The sequence below is a fragment of the Leucoraja erinacea genome, chromosome 2, assembly GCF_028641065.1.
Source record: "Leucoraja erinacea ecotype New England chromosome 2, Leri_hhj_1, whole genome shotgun sequence".
Taxonomy (NCBI): Eukaryota; Metazoa; Chordata; class Chondrichthyes; order Rajiformes; family Rajidae; genus Leucoraja; species Leucoraja erinaceus.
In genome coordinates this window covers 7,407,859-7,434,198 of record NC_073378.1, presented here as the reverse complement: position 1 = coordinate 7,434,198, position 26,340 = coordinate 7,407,859, and the positions used below count along the sequence as shown (strand labels likewise).

Below are 26,340 nucleotides of genomic sequence, written 5' to 3'. Positions count from 1 at the left end.
TAAAACACGGTGGCGCAGTAGCGCACGGTGGTGCAGCGGTAGAGTTGCTGCTTTACAACGGCAGAGATCCGGGTTCGATCCTGACCACAGGTGCTGTCTGTAGGACGTTTGCACCTTCTTCCTGTAACTGCGTGGGATTTCTCCGGATGCTCCGGTATCCTCCCACACCCCAAAGACATACAGGTTTGTAAATTAATTGGCTTTGGTAAAAAAATTGTAAATCGTTCCTAGTGTGTGGGATAGTGCTAGTGTACGGGGTGACTGCTGGTGGGCAAGAACCTGGCGGGAAGAAGGGCCTGTTTTCACGCTGTATCTCCAAACTAAACCAAACACGTTAGGTCAGGTGGTCAAAGGCTTGAGAGAAGAGGCAAGTTTGAAGGGACGTATTAGTAAAGAGGGTGGGGGAAGAGAGATCCTTTTTGCCTCTCCGCACCATTTCAATGAGATAAGAGGGTATATATTATCATGTACATTATCAGCATCTCATGAGACCATGGGTAGGCGACATTTCAGGTCCTGAGCCTTCTTCAGTCTGAAGAAGGGCCCCAATCTGAAATATCACCTATCTGTGTTTTCCAGAGATGCTGCCTGACCCACTGTGCTACTACAGCAGTTTGTGCCTTTTAAAAAAAAAAGATTTCATTAATCCTTAATCAGAACATTAGGCAACATGGGAGTTAGATGTGGCCCTTGTGGCTAATGGGATCAGGGGGTATGGAGAGAAGGCAGGTACAGGATAATGAGTTGGATGATCAGCCGTGATCATATTGAATGGCGGTGCAGGCTCAAAGGGCCGAACGGCCTACTCCTGCACCTATTTTTTATGTTTCTATAACGGTAGAGCTACTGCCTTGCAGTACCAGAGACCCCAGGGTTCGATCCTGACTACGGGTGCCTGTCGGTGTGGAGTTTGCACGTTCTCCCCGTGACCTGCGAGGGCTTTCTCGGAGACCGGTTTCCTCTCACACTCCAAAGAAGTACAAGTTTGTAGGTTAATTGGCTTGCTATAAAACGACAAATTGTCCCGAGTGTGTGCAGGGTAGAATGAATGCGCTGGGATCGCTGGTACGGTGCGGGCTCGGTGGGCTGAAGGGCCTGTTTCCACGCTGCATCTCTAAACTGAACTAAAACATGGTCAATTTTGGGATAGATGGAGGTGGAGAGAACAGATAAAAAAAATACAGGGCTCGGAAAAACTCCTCCCGATGGCTCCCGATATCACAGTGAAAAGTTCCATCAAAGATCATGAGCACTGAGCTGGAATGTGAAACACAGTAACTGCTCTTCTGAGAACCGACAAAGTGGAGATTTATGCCACATCTTTTAATGGTTGGCAGTTCCTGGAAGGAATTGTGGAAGTCAGTGGCCTCAGGGTAATCTCCTCTCCCCACTCAATGATTAAATCCAGTTTGGGCACTCACAGATGGATGTATGTTTGTAACATAAGTACAATTAACATGCAACTTGGAAACCAGACACATTGAAATTCCTGCCCATATTCCCCGTCATGGACTGGCAGCTAAAGGTGTGCCTCTAATCAGGAACATGAGAAGGAAAACACACACACAACAAACACAAAGACTAGTAAAATGTGCACAAGCTCTCCCTTGTGACAAACCCGTTGCTGAGACACGTACCTTTAAACTGTGGAGCCGTGCGGAGTTCTGCAGGATTTACAAACTGCTGGATGAAAACATAAATGATAACTAGTGCAATCAGCAGGATGCCGAGCACTGCGGACACCACCGTGTGGAAGAAAAACCTAAAGGAATGCAAAAGAAAGAGGAATATTAAACTTTGCTCATTTAGAAATTAAAATATGCCTGCACAGCTTAACCTTTAGTAGCTAGAAGGTTGTAGATAATCTGGCCTGGGAATTCTTTTGGCCAGAGGAGGTAGTTGAGACAGGGACTATCCCAACGCTTATGAAACAGTTAGACAGGCACATGGATAGGACAGGTTTGGATGGATATGGGATAAATGTGGGCAGGTGAGACTAGTGTAGCTGGGACCTGTTAGCCGGTGTGGGCAAGTTTCCACACTGTATCACTCTATGACATGGGCGTGTGAATTTAGTGCTGCACAACACACCAAAAATCTGGGACATGAATCAATAGGTTTGGTGAAGTGGTGCATACACACTGATCCAGCAAGTGGCCCACCAGAGAGGTAGGCAGCAAGTAGGGCAGAGACCATAAGACATAGGGGCAAAATTAAGGGCCTGTCCCACCAGCATGCGATTGCATGCGTCTAGCGCGACCAAACGGAAGCAGAGTACGCGCTAAGTACACGCAAAGTTCGCGCGTGACTTAATTTGCGTCATAGTCACCAATCAGCTGAACAGGAGGTGGGTCGACTGAATTTGGACGTCACACGGCATCAGGCGGTGACGCCATCGCGCAACAGCATGCGCTAGGCGTACGCCATCACGATGCTGCTTACGCCGTCAAGACGCTGCGTAGGCCCTCAATGCGCGCGGAATTTTCACAGTGCGGGATTTTTGGAGCCCTGTGCGATGTCGGGACCAGCACCGCACAACTCCATACGCCTCCGCGGTTCGAAGTGAGACCGGCCCCGCGCGGCCGTACGCCTCTAGCGACCACGTTTGGTCGCGCGAGACGCATGCAATCGCATGCTGATGGGACAAGCCCTTTAGGCCATCTAGCCCATCAAGTCTACTTCACCATTCAGTCATGGTTAATCTGTTCTTCCCTCTCATTCCCATTGGCTTAACTTTTTTCTGTAGCCCTTACCTTAAAAATGAGTAATGTGTTAGTAACTGACGCCAGCAAAAGTGGTGAGAAAATGTTATCAAGCAAGAAGGGGCTGGATGCATATCTCGAATACGAATTAGCAATGAGATTATCAAATTATTTCCCTCAATGGGATTAAGGATGCGAGGATGGTGTGCTGCCTTCTCGGTGCCAGGATCCAGGATGTCACGGACAGAGTGCAGAAAATCCTCAAGGGCGAAGGTGAACATCCGGAAGTGGTAGTGCATGTCGGCACAAACGATGTCGGAAAGAAGGGGATGAATATTCTGCAACGTGACTTTAGAGAGCTCGGAAAAATGTTGAAAAGCAGGACCTCCAGGGTTGTTATCTCCGGTTTGCTTCCAGTTCCCCGTGCTGGCGAGAGCAGGAACAAGGAGATACGGGACCTGAACGTGTGGCTGAGGAACTGGTGCACGGGGCAGGGATTTAGATTCTTAGATCACTGGGATCTGTTTTGGGGTAAGGGGGAACTGTACAAAAGGGACGGATTGCATCTTAACAGGTGTGGGACCAGCATTCTGGCAGGCAGGTTTGCCACTGCTACACGGGTGGCTTTAAACTGAATAAGGGGGGTGGGGTGTTGAATGGGATAGTGGAGGATGGAGTTAAAGGGAAAGGGTTTCTTAAATGTGTGAGCGTAGAGACCGAAGAGTGTAAAATGAGGGTCGAAGAAACAGGTAGCAAGGTGAAAAGTAAAAGTGGCAGGCAGACAAAACCAGGGCAAAAATCAAAAAGGGCCACTTTTCAACATAATTGTATAAGGGGTAAGAGTGTTGTAAAAACAAGCCTGAAGGCTTTGTGTCTCAATGCAAGGAGCATTCGTAATAAGGTGGATGAGTTGAATGTGCAGATAGCTATTAATGACTAAGATATAGTTGGGATCACGGAGACATGGCTCCAGGGTGACCAAGGCTGGGAGCTGAACATCCAGGGATATTCAATATTCAGGAGGGATAGACAGAAAGGAAAAGGAGGTGGGGTAGCGTTACTGATTAGAGAGGGATTAATGCAATGGAAAGGAAGGACATTAGTTTGGAGGATGTGGAATCGGTATGGGTAGAGCTGCAAAACACTAAGGGGCAGAAAACGCTGGTGGGTGTTGTGTACAGGCCACCTAACAGTAGTAGTGAAGTTGGAGATGGTATCAAACAGGAAATTAGAAATGCGTGCGACAAAGGCAAAACGGTTATAATGGGTGACTTCAATCTACATATAGATTGGGTGAATCAAATTGGTAGGGGTGCTGAGGAAGAGGATTTCTTGGAATGTATGCGGGATAGTTATCTAAATCAACATGTAGAGGAACCAACGAGAGAGCTGGCTATTTTAGACTGGGTATTGAGTAATGAGGAAGGGTTAGTTAGCAATCTTGTTGTACGTGCCCCCTTGGGCAAGAGTGACCATAATATGGTTGAGTTCTTCATTAGGATGGAGAGTGACATTGTTAATTCAGAAACAATGGTTCTGAACTTAAAGAAAGGTAACTTTGAGGGTATGAGACATGAATTGGCCAAGATTGACTGGCAATTAATTCTAAACGGGTTGACGGTGGATATGCAATGGAAGACATTTAAAGACTGCATGCATGAACTACAAAAATTGTTCATCCCAGTTTGGCAAAAGAATAAATCAGGGAAGGTAGTACATCCATGGATAACAAGGGAAATCAGGGATAGTATCAAAGCGAAGGATGATGCGTATAAATTAGCCAGAAAAAGCAGCATACCGGAGGACTGGGAGAAATTCAAAGACCAGCAGAGGAGGACAAAGGGCTTAATTAGGAAAGGAAAAATAGATTATGAAAGAAAAACTGGCAGGGAACATAAAAACTGACTGCAAAAGTTTTTATAGATATGTGAAAAGAAAGAGATTAGTTAAAACAAATGTAGGTCCCTTGCAGTCAGAAAACAGGTGAGTTGATCATGGGGAACAAGGATATGGCGGACCAACTGAATAACTACTTTGGTCCGTCTTCACTAAGGAAGACATAAATAATTTTGCTGGAAATAGCAGGGAACGCGGGGTCAAAGGAGTTGGAGGAATTGAGTGAAATCCAGGTTAGCCGGGAAGTGGTGTTGGGTAAATTGAATGGATTAAAGGCCGATAAATCCCCAGGGCCAGATAGGCTGCATCCCAGAGTACTTAAGGAAGTAGCTCCCGAAATAGTGGATGCATTAGTAATTATCTTTCAAAACTCTTTAGATTCTGGAGTAGTTCCTGAAGATTGGCGGGTAGCAAACGTAACCCCACTTTTTAAGAAGGGAGGGAGAGAGAAAATGGGGAATTACAGACCAGTTAGTCTAACATCGGTAGTGGGGAAACTGCTAGAGTCAGTTATTAAAGATGGGATAGCAGCACATTTGGAAAGTGGTGAAATCATTGGACAAAGTCAGCATGGATTTACGAAAGGTAAATCATGTCTGACGAATCTTATAGAATTTTTCGAGGATGTAACTAGTAGCGTGGATAGGGGAGAACCAGTGGATGTGGTGTATCTGGACTTCCAGAAGGCTTTCGACAAGGTCCCACATAAGAGATTAGTATACAAACTTAAAGCACAAGGCATTGGGGGTTCAGTATTGATGTGGATAGAGAACTGGCTGGCAAACAGGAAGCAAAGAGTAGGAGTAAACGGGTCCTTTTCACAATGGCAGGCAGTGACTAGTGGGGTACCCCAAGGCTCAGTACTGGGACCCCAGCTATTTACAATATATATTAATGATCTGGATGAGGGGATTGAAGGCAATATCTCCAAGTTTGCGGATGACACTAAGCTGGGGGGCAGTGTTAGCTGTGAGGAGGATGCTAGGAGACTGCAGGGTGACTTGGATAGGCTGGGTGAGTGGGCAAATGTTTGGCAGATGCAGTATAATGTGGATAAATGTGAGGTTATCCATTTTGGTGGCAAAAACAGGAAAGCAGACTATTATCTAAATGGTGGCCGATTGGGAAAGGGGGAGATGCAGCGAGACCTGGATGTCATGGTACACCAGTCATTGAAGGTAGGCATGCAGGTGCGCAGGCAGTAAAGAAAGCGAATGGTATGTTAGCTTTCATTGCAAAAGGATTTGAGTATAGGAGCAGGGAGGTTCTACTGCAGTTGTACAGGGTCTTGGTGAGACCACACCTGGAGTATTGCGTACAGTTTTGGTCTCCAAATCTGAGGAAGGACATTATTGCCATAGAGGGAGTGCAGAGACGGTTCACCAGACTGATTCCTGGGATGTCAGGACTGTCTTATGAAGAAAGACTGGATAGACTTGGTTTATACTCTCTAGAATTTAGAAGATTGAGAGGGGATCTTATAGAAACGTACAAAATTCTTAAGGGATTGGACAGGCTAGATGCAGGAAGATTGTTCCCGATGTTAGGGAAGTCCAGGACAAGGGGTCACAGCTTAAGGATAAAGGGGAAATCCTTTAAAACCGAGCTGAGAAGAACTTTTTTCACACAGAGAGTGGTGAATCTCTGGAATTCTCTGCCACAGAGGGTAGTTGAGGCCAGTTCATTGGCTATATTTAAGAGGGAGTTAGATGTGGCCCTTGTGGCTAAGGGGATCAGGGGGTATGGAGAGAAGGGAGGTACGGGATACTGAGTTGGATGATCAGCCATGATCATATTGAATGGCAGTGCAGGCTCGAAGGGCCGAATGGCCTACTCCTGCACCTAATTTCTATGTTTCTAAGATAAACAATCCAAAATTAAAACGAATCTTGGAGGATGATTCAATTTGGATGCACAGCGGTGCAACTGTGGCAGTGCCATCAGACACAATTTGACACCATAGGGTAATACAGCATGGAAGGTGGACAAAAATGCTGGAGAAACTCAGCGGGTGCAGCTCTCACCAGGGTCTCTTCAATACCCCGCAACACTGCTCTCTCTCCCCATCCCCCCACTCGGAGCAAGGGCAGAGTCCCCCTAGTCATCACCTTCCACCCCACTAGCCGTCACATACAACAAATAGTCCTCCGTCATTTTTTGCCACAAAAAAAAATCCTTCCTAATACAGCATGGAAACAGGCCCTTCAGCCCAACATGCCCATGCAGACCAAGATGCCCCATGATCAGCCATGATCATGGGGCAACCAAGATCAGCCATGATCATATTGAATGGCGGTGCAGGCTCGAAGGGCCGAATGGCCTACTCCTGCACCTAATTTCTATGTTTCTATGTTTCTATCCATGCCCGTTCCACCTGCCCAAGTTTGACCCATATCCCTCTAATCCTTTCCTATCCATATACCTGTCCAAATGTCTTTTAAATGTCATCGTAAATGAGCAACTCGTGTAACAAAATCTCAGGAAAGTTGATCAAGGTTTAGCTTAGTTTCAGGACAAAACGAGGTCAGCAAAGAGTAAAGTTCCCCAAGGATGCAATGACTGAGCAAGAGCAAGTTACAAAGGTGATCCAATTGTTTTTATGCGAGTCAAAAGCAAATCTAACTCGCCAAGCATCAGGGCACACAGTGACCTGAAGCACTTCATTGCTACTTTGGCAACTGTTACATACAAACTGTGTACCTTTCCTAGCTTCACCTTGTTAAGCAGTTAACCATTAACTGTATCAGGCTCCAAGGGATATTTCTGATGCTTACAGTAGGGTACTCAATCTCTGACTCATTTAGGTTACATGTCAGAATTCTAATAAGATTATAAGATTAGTTATAAATAACTACTGCCCAGTCACAACACAAAGAGAATTTTAGAAAAAGCTTACCGCCAAAAAGTAAAAGATTAAGCTCTTTGCATCAGATATTAACTTTGAAAAGAGGTCTGAATATAACATGGTTCTTACATGACTAAGGATCCCAAAAGGTACAAAACCTCAGAACATTTAAAGGCCTGTCCCACTTACATGTCCTTGGCACGCAAATTACGTGACCTTGTGGTCGCGTTGAGTCGCAACTGTCCCGTGAAGGTCGGGCGCGATTACATGCGTATGCACAGCTGTCTGGAGCATGTGACATCATTTGAAGATGGACACAAAGCTGGAGTAACTCAGCGGGACCGGCAGCATCTCTGGAGAGAAGCAACGGGTGACGTTTCATGTCGAGACTCTTCTTGCGTCTGAAAAGAAGGGTCTTGACCCGAAACGTCACCCATTGCTTCTCTCCAGAGATGCTGCCGGTCCCGCTGAGTAACTCCAGCATTTTGCGTTTATCTTCAATTTTCTTGGCCCCGCTCTGGGAGTAGAAGTGGGGGCGGATCCGGACCGCAACGGCTGTGAGCCCCAGGCCGAGCTCAGCGATCGTTTGCCGGCTTCTGCTGCTGTTGGAGGTGAGACGTTGCGTCGCGACAGGGTCTTGGGCCTGTCCCACTTTGGCCGTCAATTCCGCGACAGGCCGTTGGCGCGCAAAGATTTTGTTCGCTACAAACATTTCCGAGCCCCGCTCGATGTCGCGCACAATTACATACCCCTCTGCACTCCTAAGTGTGACCGGCCCCGCGTAGCCATACAATGCCCATACGCCTTAACTCGACCACGAGATTGCGTAATTTGCGTGCCAAGGACATGTAAGTGGGACAGGCCCTTTACTGTTCATTTTGTTACTACAAATCTTTAAATCCTTGCTGTCAAAAGATCTAAAAAATCATTTAATTTTTACATGTCCTTCCCCCAAAAATCTAAACATTATTGAACGTAATGTAATAGGTTAAGTCCAGGGGGTCAGTTATGGGGCTTTATGTGTGGGCCATAAATATTGTCAGAGCAGAGGGGCTAGGAGCAAGGCCATGTGTGCATCCAGAGTCAAGGTCTGGAGTAGTACTAGGTGTGCTGTCAAAGCTGGGACAGTTCTGAACTGGGAGCCTAAGCAGGTAAGCAGCTATGATCAGGGTAGAATAGGGGGCCAGGTGTAAGGCTGGACTCAGGGTCAGGAATGAGAGATGGTACGCAACTGGAGTCAGGGTCAGGTACCAGGTGTGCAGTGAGACCCAGATTGGTCAACATATGCCAAGTGCCTGATTATAACCTGATTTCCATACATGAATACACCAAGACCATTCATGTGCTGCACCTGTTGATCGGAGCCTGGCTCTACTGTAGGTATGTTGCAAAACCTACCTGAATCGTGGTTGAGAATCTGTCCCAGCCCCGTGTGTGTGATTTTGGCGCTGTTTAGAGGGGGCGGGATTAAAACGCGATTTTTACTAGGCTGTTGCAATCTAAAATGTTCAGCCTAGTAAATCATTAACGGAAAATCGCTGAAAGACCCCGTCGCAAAAGGTATTATTAGTTTTAATGACCTTGTATAATAGTTATAGTAGTTTAAAAATCACTCTCTAAACCCGCGATCTCTCGCAGCCCCAGGATTTTATAAAGCAAACTATTAAAGGTATGTACCTTATTTTTACATTAAAAGGGGCTTCTTAAGAACCCTGTAATATAAAGTTTTCTATAGCGAATAGTTCATTTTGGGCTCTTTATATCCCGCAGTATTTTTCTGGACATTTGAGGGCACAAATCCACTGCAATGTGAACGTTCTAAACCAGCGCGTTCACAGGAACCCACTAGAAAGCCTATTTAAAATGGACTTTAATTTACAGCAATTGAACACTAAATTACTTCTATTTGGCCTATAAATTAATGTAAATGAGATTTAAAAATCATGTTTTATTGTGAATTATTTGTGAATATTATTTGGACACTTAGGCTATTTAAAAATGTTAATCATTTATTAAGAAACGGATAGATGTTTAGATCTAGTAATTGAAGTTTGAAATTAGCTACAATTGGGTAACTAACTAATTATATGCTTTAATTTCAGGTCCTCCAAGTAAGATTATTTTATATTTGTTTCAGAATGGTTCAATCTATGATAACTGAAAATTTCATTCAGTTCTCTTAATTTTTAAGAAGGTTATGGGCTTTTGACTGTCCTCGATCACAGCTTTTTTGTTATGTCCATAGAAAATCAATAGGGAACAAGATGCTAATTTCCGTGTATGAAAATGGCCATGACTTTTTTATTACTTGAGATATGAAAGTGAATTAGGTGTCAAATTAAACTTATTGTTATGCTTTATCTGATGGGATAAATTGCAGACTTGATTTTTTAAATCTCAAAATTTTGTAACATTGCTATCTACTGTGGAATGTAATTTAGCCTAACCTTATTCATAACTAATCAATTTTAAAGCATAAATATTGCATTCAAGTGTAACTTAAAAGACTTGCTACAGAATGCACCAGATTGCACAATTTCAAGCTGAAAAATGCAAAAAGCGCTGTACCTCTCCCCCCCCGACCCCCCCCCCCCCCCCCCCCAACCACCAACTCGGTCGCTACGCTCCCTCGGGTCTCTCGCAATTTTCCACTCCCAACTCTCACCCAATGTTGGCAGCCCTACTTGTGTCTTTCTCAATTATTTTCATTATTAAGCCATTAATTTCATATTTATTTATTTATCGATCGATCTATCTTGAAAAAGGCACCGACAATTGAAATACATTCGCCAATATGCAAACCTATCCTCTAGCAATGAATTTGTGATTTTTGTGAAACAGATCAGAATTAATTTTTTTTTGACATTAGGTAACTGACCAGTAGTTCCTTCCTCCAACGCAATTGTTGAGCCATTTGCAATGATGATCAAAATCTGAAATGCATTTGTTACAAGTGCTGCAGTGTTTGGCCTTCATTCCTCTGAAAAAACAGAAAGCAACGTAAATTCAGGTCAGTGCGTGGCCATTTAAAATATCTTTTCACAATGAGGAAACATTTTATATTGGAACATATCCATATGTTAACATGTTAAAAGTGGAATAATATGCTTGTTGGGGTTAACAAGAACAAAAAGCATTACGAGGTTATTTTCGGAAAGATTTCTAAGTGTATTCGCTGTAAACTCAAGTGAGTTACAAACCAGGTGAGTTAAAAATAAAGGTGGCAAGGGAACGAATAGGTCCCTTCAAAGATCGGAATGGCTGTCTTTGTGTAGAGCCACGAGGTTTGGGGAAGAATGAATATTTCTCATCTATTTTACTGGGGTAAAGAACATGAAAGCTAAAGGGCCTGTCCCACTTGGGCGTCATTTGCGCGTCACCAGATGGCACGCAAAGATTTTGTACATCCCAAAATCCATGGGCGCCACGTGTCACTGCCTGCGTCACCACGCACCATGCGCGCGTAATGTGCACTATGCGCGCGTTGTGACGCGTAAATGATGTTGTGTAAATTTTGCGCAAATTACGCTCAAGTGGGACAAGCTCTTAAGGAATTAAAGCGTATGAGTTGTGATGCACAGATTACCAAAGAGGAGGTATTGGCTGTATTAAAGCGCATTAAGGTGGATAGATCCCCAGTGCATGGGCAAGTGCAACCTTGGACTTGGTGGAGGGCCCCAACCCGAATCGTCGCCATTCTATGTTCTCCAAAGATGCTGCCTGACCCGCTGGGTTACCCCATCATTTAGTGACAAACCTCTTGAATAGATTGGTTTGATACACTATAGTTATCCCAGTCTCCCCAGATGTTCAGCATTCCAGGTGCAGAGCCACAAATGGAATGGAGAGCACAACTATCAGAATATTGATCATGGTTAAACTGAGTAGATACATACACATCCACTTCACAGAGGTAGCAGTGCTGGTTCTGAATGACATGGGGATGCTTGGCTCGGTCAAGAGTTGGCATCGGAATATTGTAGTTCTTCCTGGCCCGCACGCTGTTGTCAGCTGGGTCAATAGATACAGCAACCAGGTGCACAATGAAATGATACACAAAGAACAGCCCAATTATCTGTGCCGACTGTTAAGGAGCAAATGTACGCTCTGGGTGAAAAAGAAAAACGGAAAACAACCAACTCAACTCAATTTTGGTCCAGGATTCTGCATGGGAACCAACACCCACAAACAGCTACATCAACGTGTGAGGGGAAATTGACAAAACATGGCACGATACTCATGGAGTAAGTAAGTAAGTTTTATTTATATAGCACGTTTTAAGTCAACTCGCATTGACACCAAAGTGCTTTACATAAAATAAATAATAAGTTTCCATACAAACCATAGAAAAAGGTTAAAAAATAAATTAAAAAATGGAGAGACAATGAATTGCAGATACCGGAAGCTTGAGTAAACCACAAAGTGCTGGAGTAACTCGGCGGATCAGGCAGCATCTGCGGAGGGAATGGACATGCGGTGTTTGGAGTCGGGGGCCTTCTTCACATACACATGGATCTTCCTTGCCAATAGCTATAAAGTGACCTGCATATCCCGGAGGGTTTGTCAATGGGAAGGACAGACTTGACAAATTAGCTGATCATTTCCTGTCTGACATTTTTTGATTGCATGAGGTTTTTTTTTCCTCATGAGGCAATTCCAAAGCTGGCATGGTACAATGCCACTTGAAACAAACTTTGTGCACACTTTATTAATGCACTGCAGCTTTATTGCAGGTTATAGCTGTTGGTCAACAGGTAGCAGCGAGCCAGACTCACGTCGCATTTCAGATTCTGAAGTAACTTGGACAAACAAATCAGTATAATGCCATGGAAGTCAAAGGTGCTCATCGATAACATGTTAAACCAAAGCTCTTTCGCCAGCAGATGGACACAAAATGCCGGAGTAACTCAGCGACACAGGCAGCGTCTCTGGAGAGAAGGAATAGGTGACGTTTCAGGTCGAGGTCCTTCTTCAGGTTGGCCCAAAATGTCGCCCATTCCTTCTCTCCAGAGAAGCTGCCTGTCCCTCTGAGTTACTCCGGCCATTTGTGTCTATCTTTGGTTTAAACCTTCCTATGCTCGTTCTCCAGCAGCAGAAAAGATCCCCGGAATTATTTTGAAGAGGACCAGAGGAGTTTTTGTAGGCCTAGAATTTAACCAAAATTTATCATCAACCGCCACCACAAGTAAATGATGTGTTCTTTGGCTATGAGTAAATTGCTACCTTATTTGCAGCATTTCAACTATGCCTACACTAAACAATTTGGCTTTGAGAACAGAGATGCATGTTCTCTTAGGAAAAGAGACTTAATTTTATTTTCAGAGGTACACAAAAATGCTGGAGAAACTCAGCGGGTGCAGCAGTATTTATGGAGCGAAGGAAATAGCCAACGTTTCGGGCCGAAATCCTTCCTCAACGTCTTCGGCCCGAAACGTTGCCTATTTCCTTTGCTCCATAGATGTTGCTGCAACAGCTGAGTTTCTCCAGCATTTTTGTGTACCTTCGATTTTCCAGCATCTGCAGTTCCTTCTTAAATAATTTTATTTTCAACTGGTCCCTGAATCTACATAGACTTCGTTGCTGCAGCCTGACAAAGAACAGTGACAGATTTTCACACTAAAGTAAACTCTGCTTGTAATGCAAGATTTACAGATGCTCTGAGCTCATAACTTGCAGCCCCTGGGACATTGCTTACTTCTCGTTGCTGTGGCAATATTGTTCCTGCCACTGCCCTATTATTAATCCAACAATGCATATTTCAACTGTGTAGCAACTGTTCCAGAAAACTTTTTATTTCATGAGAAAAATAACCCTGCTGCACTTTGGACACATGCTGCATACTTTTGTGTTTCCCTCAGTTGACCCGTGCGGATGGATGTTATACCGCTGACGTGGATATGTTCAGTGTCAGCCACAGTTCTTTAGCTTGGAGTCAGAATGCTATGGGTTCATATCCCATTGCAAGGTTTGGGGAGCACACTCTCTCTGATGTACATTCCAGAGCAGTAAGACACCTTTCAAAGAAGAGCAGAGGAATTCATCCTATTGTCTCAGCCAACATCACAGAAACATTAAACATAGAAACATAGAAATTAGGTGCAGGAGTAGGCCATTCGGCCCCTTCGAGCCTGCACCGCCATTCAATATGATCATGGCTGATCATCCAACTCAGTATCCCGTACCTGCCTTCTCCCCATACCCTCTGATCCCCTTGGCCACAAGGGCCACACCTAACTCCCTCTTAAATATAGCCAATGAACTGGCCTCAACTACCCTCTGTGGCAGAGAGTTCCAGAGATTCACCACTCTGTGTGTGAAAAAAGTTCTCCTCATCTCGGTTTTAAAGGATTTCCCCCTCATCCTTAAGCTGTGACCCCTTGTCCTGGACTTCCCCAACATTGGGAACAATCTTCCTGCATCTAGCCTGTCCAACCCCTTAAGAATTTTGTAAGTTTCTATAAGATCCCCCCTCAATCTTCTAAATTCTAACGAGTACAAGCCGAGTCTATCCAGTCTTTCTTCATATGAAAGTCCTGACATCCCAGGAATCAGTCTGGTGAACCGTCTCTGTACTCCCTCTATGGCAATAATGTCCTTCCTCAGATTTGGAGACCAAAACTGCACGCAATACTCCAGGTGTGGTCTCACCAAGACCCTGTACAACTGCAGTAGAACCTCCCTGCTCCTACACTCAAATCCTTGAGTATCCATTAACAATCTGTTCTCATGCTGGGGTTTGCTAGACCTTAGTTCCACTTCAATGCATGCTGTGGTGAGTTTTGATGCGAGTGTAATCTCACAGAGAAGGCATCACCTGGTGAGAACGAGCATTTCTTGTTCAGCATCGTACAGACATGGAGTGTTGGATTACACATGCAATGGTGCCGTACTGGTGGCTGAAACCTGGGTTAGAACCTCCAGGGTGTTTGCCTGGAGGAGTTTGAACGTTCTCCCCGTGACCTGCGTGGGCTTTCTCCAAGGTCTACATCACACCCTAAAGATGTACAGGTTAATTGTCTTGGTATAAATGTAAATTGTCCCTAGTGTGTGTCGGGTAGTTAATGTGCGGGGATCGCTGGTCGGCGCGGACTCGCTGGGCCAAAGGGCCTGTTTTCACGTTTTATCTCTGAACCAAACTAACCCTCTCTCTTGCCACAAAATGACATTTTTATGATATGTCACCATCATTTTCTACCTTAACTAAAATTCAAGAATAAATTATCTGCCTACATCTAACAGCCCATGTATATATCAAGCAGCTGAATTTCAATTATGAAAAGAACATCAAAGTGTCCTTTGTTTGATAGAAGAAATAGGATTTTAAAAAAAAGGATAGTTTCTTGAACGCTATCAAATTTCCACCAGCATCCAGAGAATTTCCCTTATTGGGCCAGTTCCATTTTCCACAACAATAGCTTTTGATATTTGACTCGATTTCTTGTTTTGTTCCTTTGGGGTCATTCAGTTTTCTGAGTTTCTTTCACCATTCAATTAGCTCAAGGCAGACTTCTATTCTGACTTCATTTGATGTTGTTGTGTGAAGATGTTTTCTCCCCATTACCTACCTAAATAAACCACTATCACCGGTGCCAACTTGAAACAAGGTGGTGCCTTTAACATCACAAAGGCATTTGGGTTGGGGGGAGGCAGGGAGGAGAAAGGTGCATAGAAACATAGAAAATAGGTGCAGGAGGAGGCCATTCAGCCCTTCGAGCCAGTACCGCCATTCATTGTGATCATGGCTGATGTTCCCTATCAATAACCCGTGCCTACCTTCTCCCCATATCCCTTGACTCCACTAACCCCTAGAGCTCTATCTTAAATCCATCCAGTGATTTGGCCTCCACTGCCCTCTGTGGCAGGGAATTCCATAAATTCACAACTCTCTGGGTGAAGAAGTTTTTTTCTCACCTCAGTCTTAAAATGACCTCCCCTTTATTCTAAGACTGTGGCCCCTGGTTCTGGACTTGCCCAACATTGGGAACATTTTTCCTGCATCTAGCTTGTCCAGTCCTTTTATAATTTTATATGTCTCTATAAGATCCCCCTCATCCTTCTAAACTCCAGTGAATACAAGCCTAGTCTTTTCAATCTTTCCTCATATGACAGTCCCGCCATCCCAGGGATCAATCTCGTGCAGAGAGTGGCTGTGGGGAAAAGGTGGGGATTAAGGCAGGAGAGAAAGGATCAGGGGAGAGAGAGAGGTGGAGCGAGGGAGGGGGTGAAGAAGAGAGGGGAGAGACAAATTACAGAAACAAAAGGGGAAGAGAAGTTTCACAACTATTCACAATACATTCAGACAATAATGCAACAATAATGCCCTCAAAATTATTCCTTTGTTAAAACCCTGGTAATTTGTTATTTTATTCCTTTCTTTTGCAGCATACACAAAGACACATTGCAACAAAAGGATTTAGCCCACCCCATGGCAGTATTAGATTTTCCATTTTAATATCCTTCTCTAATCCCTGTTGGCTAATGTAGCTAATGCCTAGTAGATGATAAGCATAAATATAGTTGATCACCACAGTCATACAGCATGGAAACAGGCCCTTCGGCCCAACTGGACCATGCCGACCAACGTGCCCCATCTAAACTTGTCCCACCTACCTGCATTTTATCCATATCCCTCTAAACCTACCCAATCCATATCTGTCTTAAACGTTGCGATAGTACCTGCCTCAACTACCTCTTCAGGCAAATATAGACAAAAAATACTGGAGTAACTCAATGGACAGGCAGCATCTCTGGAGAGAAGGAATGGGTGAAGTTTCAGTTCGAGACCCTTCTTCAGACTGCTCAGTCCTGCAACATCACCCAGTCCTTCCCTCCAGAGATGCTGCCTGTCCCGCTGAGTTACTCCAGCATTTTACATCTATGTTTAAGAAGGAACTGCAGATGCAGGAAAATCGAAGGTAGACAAAAATGCTGGAGAAACTCAGCGGGTGAGGCAGCATCTATGGAGCGAAGGAAATAGGCAACGTTTCAGGTCAAAACCCTTCTTCAGATTGAATCTATCTTTGGTTTGTATCTATCTTTGGTTTAAACCAGTTCCTTGCTACACCCACCTTTTCAGGCAGCTTTTTCCATGCGCCCACCACCCTGTGTTAAAACGTTGCCCCTCAGGTTCCCATTTAATCTCCCCCCCCCCCCCCCCCCCCCCACATCCCCACATACCTGCACACCTGCATCCTCTGGTTCTCGATTCCCCGACTCTGGACAAAAGACTATGTGCGCCTACCCGATCTATTCCTCTCATGAGATAGAGATGAGAGTTTTTTTTAAAGAGATGAGAACATGGAACTTGCTGCTACACAACGAGTTGAGACCAGTTTACATTGTTAAATTTAAGGGGTGGTTTGATATGTGCATGAGGAAGAAGGGACCGGAGACCATGAAGTATCTCGGGGAGAGAGGGATGCTTGAAGTGGGTGCCATGCCGACTGATATGCTGCAATGCACTACAAAACTGAGAACCTTATTCTGCACTCTGTATCTTCCCGTTGCTCTATTTGTTGCACTTCGAGATATTGATATTGTATTTATGAATTATAAATTTGACTTGGATTCTGATTTATATATGTTATATATGATTGGTTGCATGCAAAAAACAAAGCCTTTTCAACATACTCGCTTGTATTCACTAGAATTCGCTAGAATTTAGGAGATTGAGGGGGAGATTTATAGAAACTTACAAACTTCTTAAGGGGTTGGACAGGCTAGATGCAGGAAGATTGTTCCCGATGTTGGGGAAGTCCTGAACAAGGGGTCACACAGTTTAAGGATAAAGGGGAAATCCTTTAGGACCGAGATGAGAAAAACATTTTTCACACAGAGAGTGGTGAATCTCTGGAATTCTCTGCCACAGAAGGTAGTTGAGGCCAGTTCATTGGCTATATTTAAGATCTGGCCCTGAAGTTTCAATCTGGCCCTTGTGGCTAAAGGGATCAGGGGGTATGGAGAGAAGGCAGGTACAGGATACTGAGTTGGATGATCAGCCATGATCATATTGAATGGCGGTGCAGGCTCGAAGGGCCGAATGGCCTACTCCTGCACCTTTTTTCTATGTTTCTATGTACTTTGGTACACATGACTATCTGCATACCTTGGGTATGTTAGCACAGAATTTCACCGTGTCTTGTCACATGTGATAATAAACATAGAAACATTGAAACATAGAAATTAGGTGCAGGAGTAGGCCATTCGGCCCTTCGAGCCTGCACCGCCATTCAATATGATCATGGCTGATCATCCAACTCAGTATCCCGTACCTGCCTTCTCTCCATACCCTCTGATCCCCTTAGCCACAAGGGTCACATCTAACTCCCTCTTAAATATAGCCACTGAACTGGCCTCGACTACCCTCTGTGGCAGAGAGTTCCAGAGATTCACCACTCTCTGTGTGAAAAACGTTCTTCTCATCTCAAAGTATTCAAACATTCGTTAATTCACCTCACCCTAAACATTAAGACAGATACATGGATGGATATTGGCTAAACGCAGTAGATGGGACTAGTGTAGATGGGACGTGTTGGTCGATGTGGGCAAGTTGGGTCGAAGGGCCTATTTCCACGCTGAATGACTATGACTATATTAGATCCTAGCATTTGCAGTTCCTTCCGTCTCCATTATAATACATCACTTGGCTTCTGTCTGCTTTGTACATTCTGTGCAAAACAAACAAAAGACTTGTCCATTGCGATCAAAAATTGGCTGGAATAGCAGCGGTTGCTTTTTAGAACAGTTGCCTTTCATGGATATTTTCTTCCGCTAACAATAACTGCTAATAATAAATCCTATTCATTTATTAGATCTTGATAAAAGATTGTAATTTACATTTGCAAGCTCCGGGCACTGCTAACAAGGCCAACATTTATTGCAATTCAGAGTCAGCCATACAACTATGAAATAGCACGGGTCAGATTTGATTTAGGCTACAGGGCCTCAATGATTGTACTGAATGACCAGGTGGGTTCAATAAATAAGTCATTTATTCGGCACCATACTAGCTTAGTTAACAAAACTGGATTTTTGTTCCAGACTTTTCTTTTCAATTACATCAATTTGAAATCCCCAGCTGCTGAAATTGGATGCAAACTTAACGCAGCTGGAATATTAGCCCCTTCATATGATCACAATACCTCGTCAATGGGAGGCACCGTGGTAGAGTTGCTACCTCACTGCACCAGAGACCCGGGTTTGATCCTGACTCTGGGTGCTGTCTGTACGGAGTTTGCACGTTCTCCCTGTGAGAGCAAGCGCAGCTGCAGCAATCATTTATTCCATCCGCCATTGACTACCCTGTTGGTGGCAAGGCCAGCAGCATGATCGAGGACGAGTCTCATCCCAGATACCTTCTCTTCTTCCCTCACCCATCAGGCACGAGGTTCAGAAGTGTGAAAACACACACCTCCAGATTTAGGGATGGTTTCTTCCGAGTGGTTATCAGAGGATTGAACCATCCTATCACCAACTAGAGAGCGGTCCTGACCTACCATCTACCTCATCGGAGAAACTCGGCCAGTCTTTAGAAACATAGACATAGAAAATAGGTGCAGGAGTAGGCCATTCGGCCCTTCGAGCCTGCGCCACCATTCAATATGATCATGGCTGATCATCCAACTCAGTATCCTGTACCTGCCTTCTCTCCATACCCCCTGATCCCTTTAGCCACAAGGGCCACATCTAACTCCCTCTTAAATATAGCCAATGAACTGGCCCCAACTACCTTCTGTGGCAGAGAATTCCAGAGATTCACCACTCTGTGTGAAGTGGTACTTCACTTTAATTGTACTTTGCTGGACTTTATCCTGCACTAAACGTTATTCCCTTTATCCCGTATCTGTACACAGTGGGCTGCATGGTTGTAATCATGTATAATCTTCCCACTGATTGAATCGCACACAACAAAAATCACTTTTCACTGTACCTCGTGACAATAAACTCAACTAAAAAAAACTAAACTACATTTTTTTTGAAAAATATTGCTTTTGGGGGACTTGATAGATTTCTTTAAAATGATGAGAGGGATAGACAGAGTTGATGTGGACAAGCTTTTTCTATTGAGAGTAGGGAAGATTCAAACAAGGGGACATGACTTGAGAATTAAGGGACTGAAGTTTAGGGGTAACATGAGGGGGAACTTCTTTACTCAGAGAGTGGTGGCTGCGTGGAATGAGCTTCCAGTGGAAGTGGAGGAGGCAGGTTCGATTTTATCATTTAAAAATAAATTGGATAGTTATATGGACGGGAAAGGAATGGAGGGTTATGGTCTGAGCGCAGGCATATGGGACTAGGGGAGAATAAGTGTTCGGCACGGACTTGAAGGGCCGAGATGGCCTGTTTCCGTGCTGTAATTGTTATATTGTTAGCTATATTTAAGAGGGAGTTAGATGTGGCCCTTGTGGCTAAAGGGATCAGGGGATATGGAGAGAAGGCAGGTACGGGATACTGAGTTGGATGATCAGCCATGATCATATTGAATGGCTGTGCAGGCTCAAAGGGCTGAATGGCCTACTCCTGCACCTAATTTCTATGTTTCTATGGTTAAAATGATAGCCTGGAATGTAATATCAGTGATGAGGTCAGCTCCTCATAGGTCTATTCCCTAAAATTGACAGAATAAGATACCATTGGACATCACTGTGATCTTCCCGTTCCTGCATCATTACAGTTTGCCTAAGGAATTAATATCTAAAATACAGGGCTTTGTGACGTGACCATTTTGTTGCAATGCCATTCAAAAAGCATCATAAGTATGGAGTTTCTCACCTGCCCACAGTTAGGGATGGAGTTAGGGGTGGCACAGTGGCACAGCTTTTAGAGCCACTGCCTTACAGTGCCAGAAACCTGGGGTCGATCCTGACCTTGGCTGCTATCTGCATGGAGATGGCACGTGTCCCTGTGACTGTGTGCCCGCATGGAGTTCCTCCGGATGCTCCAGTTTCTACCCCTCCACCCCCCCCCCCCACATTTATTTATTTATTTATTTTTGTTTTATTAGAAACCGTGTACAAAAGTATAAACCACGGCATATGACATAATACGTTTATTATACAGCTTCAATTTTAATTTTTAGCTTAAGATGAAAAAGAAGAAGAGAGAAAAAGCAAGAGAGAGAGAGAAAGTGAAAGGGAAAGTAAGTGCAAGAATGGAACCCCTAGACTACCACATTGGTGTAGCTGGAGAGTGAGTAAAGGAAATAAGAAAAACGTAAAGAAATAAAAAGACAAAAACAGGAAGAAAAACAAAAAGTGATGATATGCCTGCTGCATATCTCTCCCCACCCATCACCCAACCCGTAATTCGATTTAATTCCAAAGTGCGTTACACCATACTATCCTTGTAATGAATCAATGAATGGTGTCCATGTCTTCGAAAATTGCTCTGCTTTTTCTGCTAAGACAAGTCTCATATTTGTGGACTACATTTTGTGAACTCAACAGTTATATGACAAGGTCCACTCTGTGGTGGCTCCTCCAACATAGGGCGGGCATCACCCAACACTCACCACCCACCACCTTGCCAGCCCCATCAAGAGGCGCCCAACATGATCATGCTTATAAGGCACAACCTTTTCACTTCAACCATTCCACTCTCTCTTGCCCTTAGGTGAAGCGAGGAGCAGAGGACGTACAGTAGGTTCAAGGTGAAGGGGGAAAGATTTAACAGGAATCTGAGGGATAGCATTTCACACAAAGGGTGGCGAGTGGATGGAACAAGCTGCCAGAGGAGATGGCTGAGGCAGGGACTATCCCAACATTTAAGAAACAGTTAGATAGGTTCATGGATAAGACAGGTTTGGAGGGATATGGTCCAAATGTGGGCATTGAAACATAGAAAATAGGTGCAGGAATAGGCCATTCAGCCCTTCGAGCCTGCACCGCCATTCAATATGATCATGGCTGATTATCCCTCAGTATCCTGTACCTGCCTTCTCTCCCTTTAGCCACATCTAACTCCCTCTTAAATATAGCCAATGAACTGGCCTCAACTACCTTCTGTGGCAGAGAATTCCAGAGATTCACCACTCTCTTGTGTGAAAAATGTTTTTCTCATCTCGGTCTAAAAAGATTTCCCCCTTATCCTTAAACTGAGACCCCTTGTTCTGGACTTCCCCAACATGGGGAACAATCTTCCTGCATCTAGCCTGTCCAACCCCTTAAGAATTTTGTACGTTTCTATAAGATCCCCCCTCAATCTTCTAAATTCTAGCGAGTACAAGCCGAATCTATCCAGTCTTTCTTCATATGAAAGTCCCGCCATCCCAGGCAGGTGGGACAAGTGTAGCTGGAACATGTTGGCCAGTGTGGGCAAGTTGGCCTGAAGGGCCGGTTTCCAGTGTACCACTGTATTTAACTGACAAATGAACAGGTTTTGCTATCAATTTTACTCAGTCTGAAGAAGGGTCTCAACCCGTAACGTGGGGTGGGAGATTGCAACCTTCACGTGGTCCGCCCTGTTTCAACGAATGAAATCAACCTGGTGTGCACAATCAAATAAGATCAAAGAGAACAAGTTGTCCTACAACTTTGGGCTGTGCCGCCATACGCAAGAAGAAGAAGTAGAACCCTTAACGTCACCCATTCCTTCCATCCAGTGATGCTGCCTGGCCTGCTGAGTTTCTCCAGCATTGTGTCTATCTTCAGTTTAAACCAGCATCTGCAGTTCCTTCCTACAAGGTTTTGCTACCCCGTTGGCTGGTAAACAAGTCTTCTGTAGAATGATTCACGTCCATCCATCAAACAGCCTTTCTTCACCCACCCGTACCAATATCTAACACATTCAGTCTGAAGAAGGGTTCCGATCCAAAACATCACATATCCATGTCTCCAGAGATGCTTTTGACTCTAGAGATACAGCTTGGGAACTGGCCTTATGGTCCACCAAGTCTGCACCGATCTGCAATCACCCCGTACACTAGTACTATCCTAAACACAGGGACATAGAAACTAGGTGCAGGAGGAGGCCATTCGGCCTTTCGAGCCAGCACCGCCATTCATTGTGATCATGGCTGATCGTCCCCTATCAATAACCCGTGCCTGCATTCTCCCCATATCCCTTGACTCCACTAGCCCCTATATCTAACTCTCTCTTAAATCCATCCAGTGACCTGGCCTCCACTGCCCTCTGTGGCAGGGAATTCCATAAATTCACAACTCTCTGGGTGAAAACGTTTTTTTCTCACCTCAGTCTTAAATGACCTCCCCTTTATTCTAAGAGAATTACAATTTTTCCCGAAGCCAATTAACCCTACTAACCTGCACGTCTTTGGAGCGTGGGAGGAAACTGGAGCACCCGGAGAAATCCCACGCAGTCACGGGGAGAAGATACAAATTCCGTACAGACAGCACCCTGTAATCAGGAATGCCCCCCTGTAAGGCAGCACCACTGTGCCACCACATGTCGCTTGGCCCCGCAAAGTTACTCCAGCACTTTGTGTCCTTATTTCTAAAACAATTGAAATTGTTATCCTTACCTGGAGCGGATGTCAATAAATGTTCGAACGGAGCTAACAAACAACTATTCTGTAAAGGATACAGCATAACCAACGTACTTCCATGCATATGGCAACATTGGTATGTAAATTCCAAAGGCAACAATTGCCAGGTAGATATAGAGCACCCAGGCAATTAACTGGAAGGAATGGAGAGGTAAGGTCCAACCGTTGACTCGTGAACGTGCTGGAGGTGTAACTAGATCATTCCTGCTGTTCTCCCGTTCAGGTCCAGTTTTACGTAGTCGCCGGTCATAACAATTCATCTGAGGAAAGGAAAAAAAATAAATAAAACCAATTAGTTTTGCCCCACCTCTACTTAACATAGAAACAGAAAATAGGTGCAGGAGTAGGCCCTTCAAGCCTGCACCGCCATTCAATAGGATCATGGCTGATCATCCAATTCAGTATCCCATACCTGCCTTCTCTCCATACCCCCTGATCCCTTTAGCCACAAGGGCCACATCTAACTCCCTCTTAAATATAGCCAGTGAACTGGCCTCAACTACCTTCTGTGGCAGAGAGTTACACAGATTCACCACTCTCTGTGTAAAAAATGTTTTTCTCATCTCGGTCCTAAAAGATTCCCCCTTATCCTTAAACTGTGACCCCTTGTTCTGGACTTCCCCAACATCGGGAACAATCTTCCTGCCTCTAGCCTGTCCAACACCTTAAGAATTTTGTAAGTCTCTATAAGATCCCCCCTCAATCTTCTAAATTTTAACGAGTACAAGCTGAGTCTATCCAGTCTTTCTTCATGTGAAAGTCCTGACATCCCAGGAATCAGTCTGGTTGATAAAAGATAAACAGAATTTGATGAACAGTGGTACTTCTCTTGTACGTTCCCCCTGTGACTGTGTGGGTTTTCCGCACCGCCCCTTGTCTCTCCACTGCCCACCGGCAGCCCCAGAACGGTCGCCCCACCCGAGTTCCAGCCTCAGCCCCTGGCCCACAGTCTCCACCCACGCTGCAGATTCCTATGAATATTGTATACACAAAGTATTGTATATGGATGAAGTTCCCCACCCCCAAGCATTCAAGTAGGGATACCAGGGTGGACAAAAATGCTGGAGAAACTCAGCGGGTGCAGCAGCATCTATGGAGCGAAGGAAATAGGCAACGTTTCGGGCCGAAACCCTTCTTCAGACTGTTGGGGGACGGGGGGGGGGGGGGGGGGGGGGGGGGGGGGGGGGGAGCGGGTAAGAAAGGAAAAAGGAAGAGGAGGAGCCCGAGGGCTGAGGGAAAGCTGAGAAGGGGAGGAGACAGCAAGGGCTACCGGAAATTGGAGAATTCAATGTTTATGCCGCTAGGGTGCAGACTGCCCAAGCGGAATATGAGGTGCTGCTCCTCCAGTTTCCGGCGGTGCTCACTCTGGCCGTGGAGGAGGCCCAGGACAGAGAGGTTGGATTCGGAATGGGAGGGGGAGTTGAAGTGCTGAGCCACCGGGAGGTCAGGTTGGTTAATGCGGACCGAGCGGAGGTGTTCGGAGCGAAACGATCGCCAAGCCTACACTTGGTCTCACCTCAGCCCTCGGGCTCCTCATCCTCCTTTTTCCTTTCTTCTCCCCGCCCCCCCCCCCCCCCCCCCCCCCCCCCCCCCCCCCCCATCAGTCTGAAGAAGGGTTTTGGCCCGAAACGTCGCCTATTTCCTTCGCTCCATAGATGCTGCTGCACCCGCTGAGTTTCTCCAGCATTTTTGTCTACCTTCAATGTTCCAGCATCTGCAGTTCCTTCTTAAACAAGTAGGGATACCATCTGCTCTCCTGGGGGTTGTTATTTTTTAGGTGCAATACAGTCTTTCAGTATAGTCCTCAATGAAATATGCCTCCAATGCTGTCTGTGCAAAATGCACTGGAAGAATAAGTAAACCTGTGTTCACATATATTCCCAGGCACATACCACCAGCTTTGATGCCCTAATTAAACGTCCATTGGAGAGACTCGAGGCTCACGTGCCTGGCATCCGATATTCAAAGCACTCTAAACAAATCTGTCACAGGAAGAGATCACCAGGCAGATTGAAGGAGAGATTCAAGGATGTTGTTAAGGGTGTCAGGGGTTATGGGGAGAAGGCTGGAGAATGGGGTTGAGAGGGAAAGATAGATCAGCCATGATTGGATGGTGTAGTCGACATGATGGACCAAATGGCCTATTTCTGCTACTGCAACTTATGAATCTTCTCAAAGCCTCTTGGCAGGAATGCAACTTTCCTGCCGACGTCACCCATGGCCTTCAACTGCTCAACGTCGCAGTAGGTGAGATAGCTTCAACAAACATCATCAGAAACATCCAGGCATCAGAAACATACTACAGAGTAGTATGTCCACTACAGAGTTCATGTTCACATGTTATAGGAGTAGAATTAGACCATTCGGCCCATCGAGTCCACTCCGCCATTCAATCATGGCTGAACTCATTTTCCTGCCTTCTCCCATAACCCTTGACACCCGCTCTAATCAAGAATTTGATAAACAGTGGTAGAACCTTATCACCTCACAAATTACCCACTGGCCTGTTGCATCAACCATCTCCACCCCCATCTGACATCATACACATGGTTCTCACAATGGCCTCCCGAGGGAACATCCTTAATTCCAAGGGACCGCTGAAGAAGTAGACAACTATTCGTACGCCCTCAATGCGCCTGCGGACCGACAGGCCGTTGGCGCGCGGAATTTTCGGACAGTGCAGGATTTTCGGAGTCCTGCGCGATGCCGGGATCAGCCCCGCACAACTACACACGCCTTCGCGGTTCGAAGTGGGACCGCCCCCACACGACCGTACGCCTCAAGCGACCACGTTTGGTCGCGCTAGACACTTGCAATCGCATGCTGGTGGGACAGGCCCTTAAGACTCCTGAGGACAGGAGGTGGCACGGTGGCGCAGCGGTAGAGTTGCTGCCTTATAGTGCCAGAATCCCAGGTTCAATCCTGAGTACGGGTGCTTGTCTGTATGGAGTTTGTACATTCACCTGCGTGAGTTTTCTCCGGGATCTCTGGTTTACTCCCATGCTCCAAAGACGTACAGGTTTGTATGCGAATTGGCTTGGTATAATTGTAAATTGTCCCTGGTGTGTGTGTGTGTGTGTGTGTGTGTGTGTAGGATAGAGTAGGTGTGCGGGGATCATTGGTCGGCACAGACTTGATGGGCTGAAGGGCTTGTTTCCACGTTGTATCTCTAAACTAAACTATGATTTAGACCATTTCTAGTGGAGGGGGAGATAGGACCACCGAAAGTCATACAGGTTGTACCTGAACAGAAATGGGGCTAGTGTCTTTGTGAGGAAGTTTATTGTTATTGTATGGGTAGGTTTCGGTTACTTTGGTAGTGGGGTGGGGTGCGAACCTGAAGGAAAAAAAGGTAATAGAATCTATTATTGATAGAGCAAGGATGGACACAAAAT

The 26,340-nt window shown here is 45.2% G+C and overlaps 1 protein-coding gene across 8 annotated transcripts in view; it reads right to left on the bottom strand.

The window, feature by feature from the left end:
• Nucleotides 1–26,340, bottom strand: part of zdhhc11 (zinc finger DHHC-type containing 11) — a 216,467-nt gene that overhangs the window by 38,429 nt on the left and 151,698 nt on the right. For 7 of the 8 annotated variants that reach the window (XM_055651430.1, XM_055651440.1, XM_055651466.1 and 4 more), the window contains 4 exons: nt 22,984–23,205; nt 11,340–11,518; nt 10,322–10,423; nt 1,638–1,762 (listed from right to left, as the gene is read on the bottom strand). In XM_055651430.1, coding sequence (XP_055507405.1) covers nt 1,638–1,762; nt 10,322–10,423; nt 11,340–11,518; nt 22,984–23,205 — 628 coding nt within the window. Of the gene's footprint in view, nt 1–1,637; nt 1,763–10,321; nt 10,424–11,339; nt 11,519–22,921; nt 23,206–26,340 lie in introns of those variants that run through there. The other variant, XM_055651476.1, reaches the window with a different exon arrangement.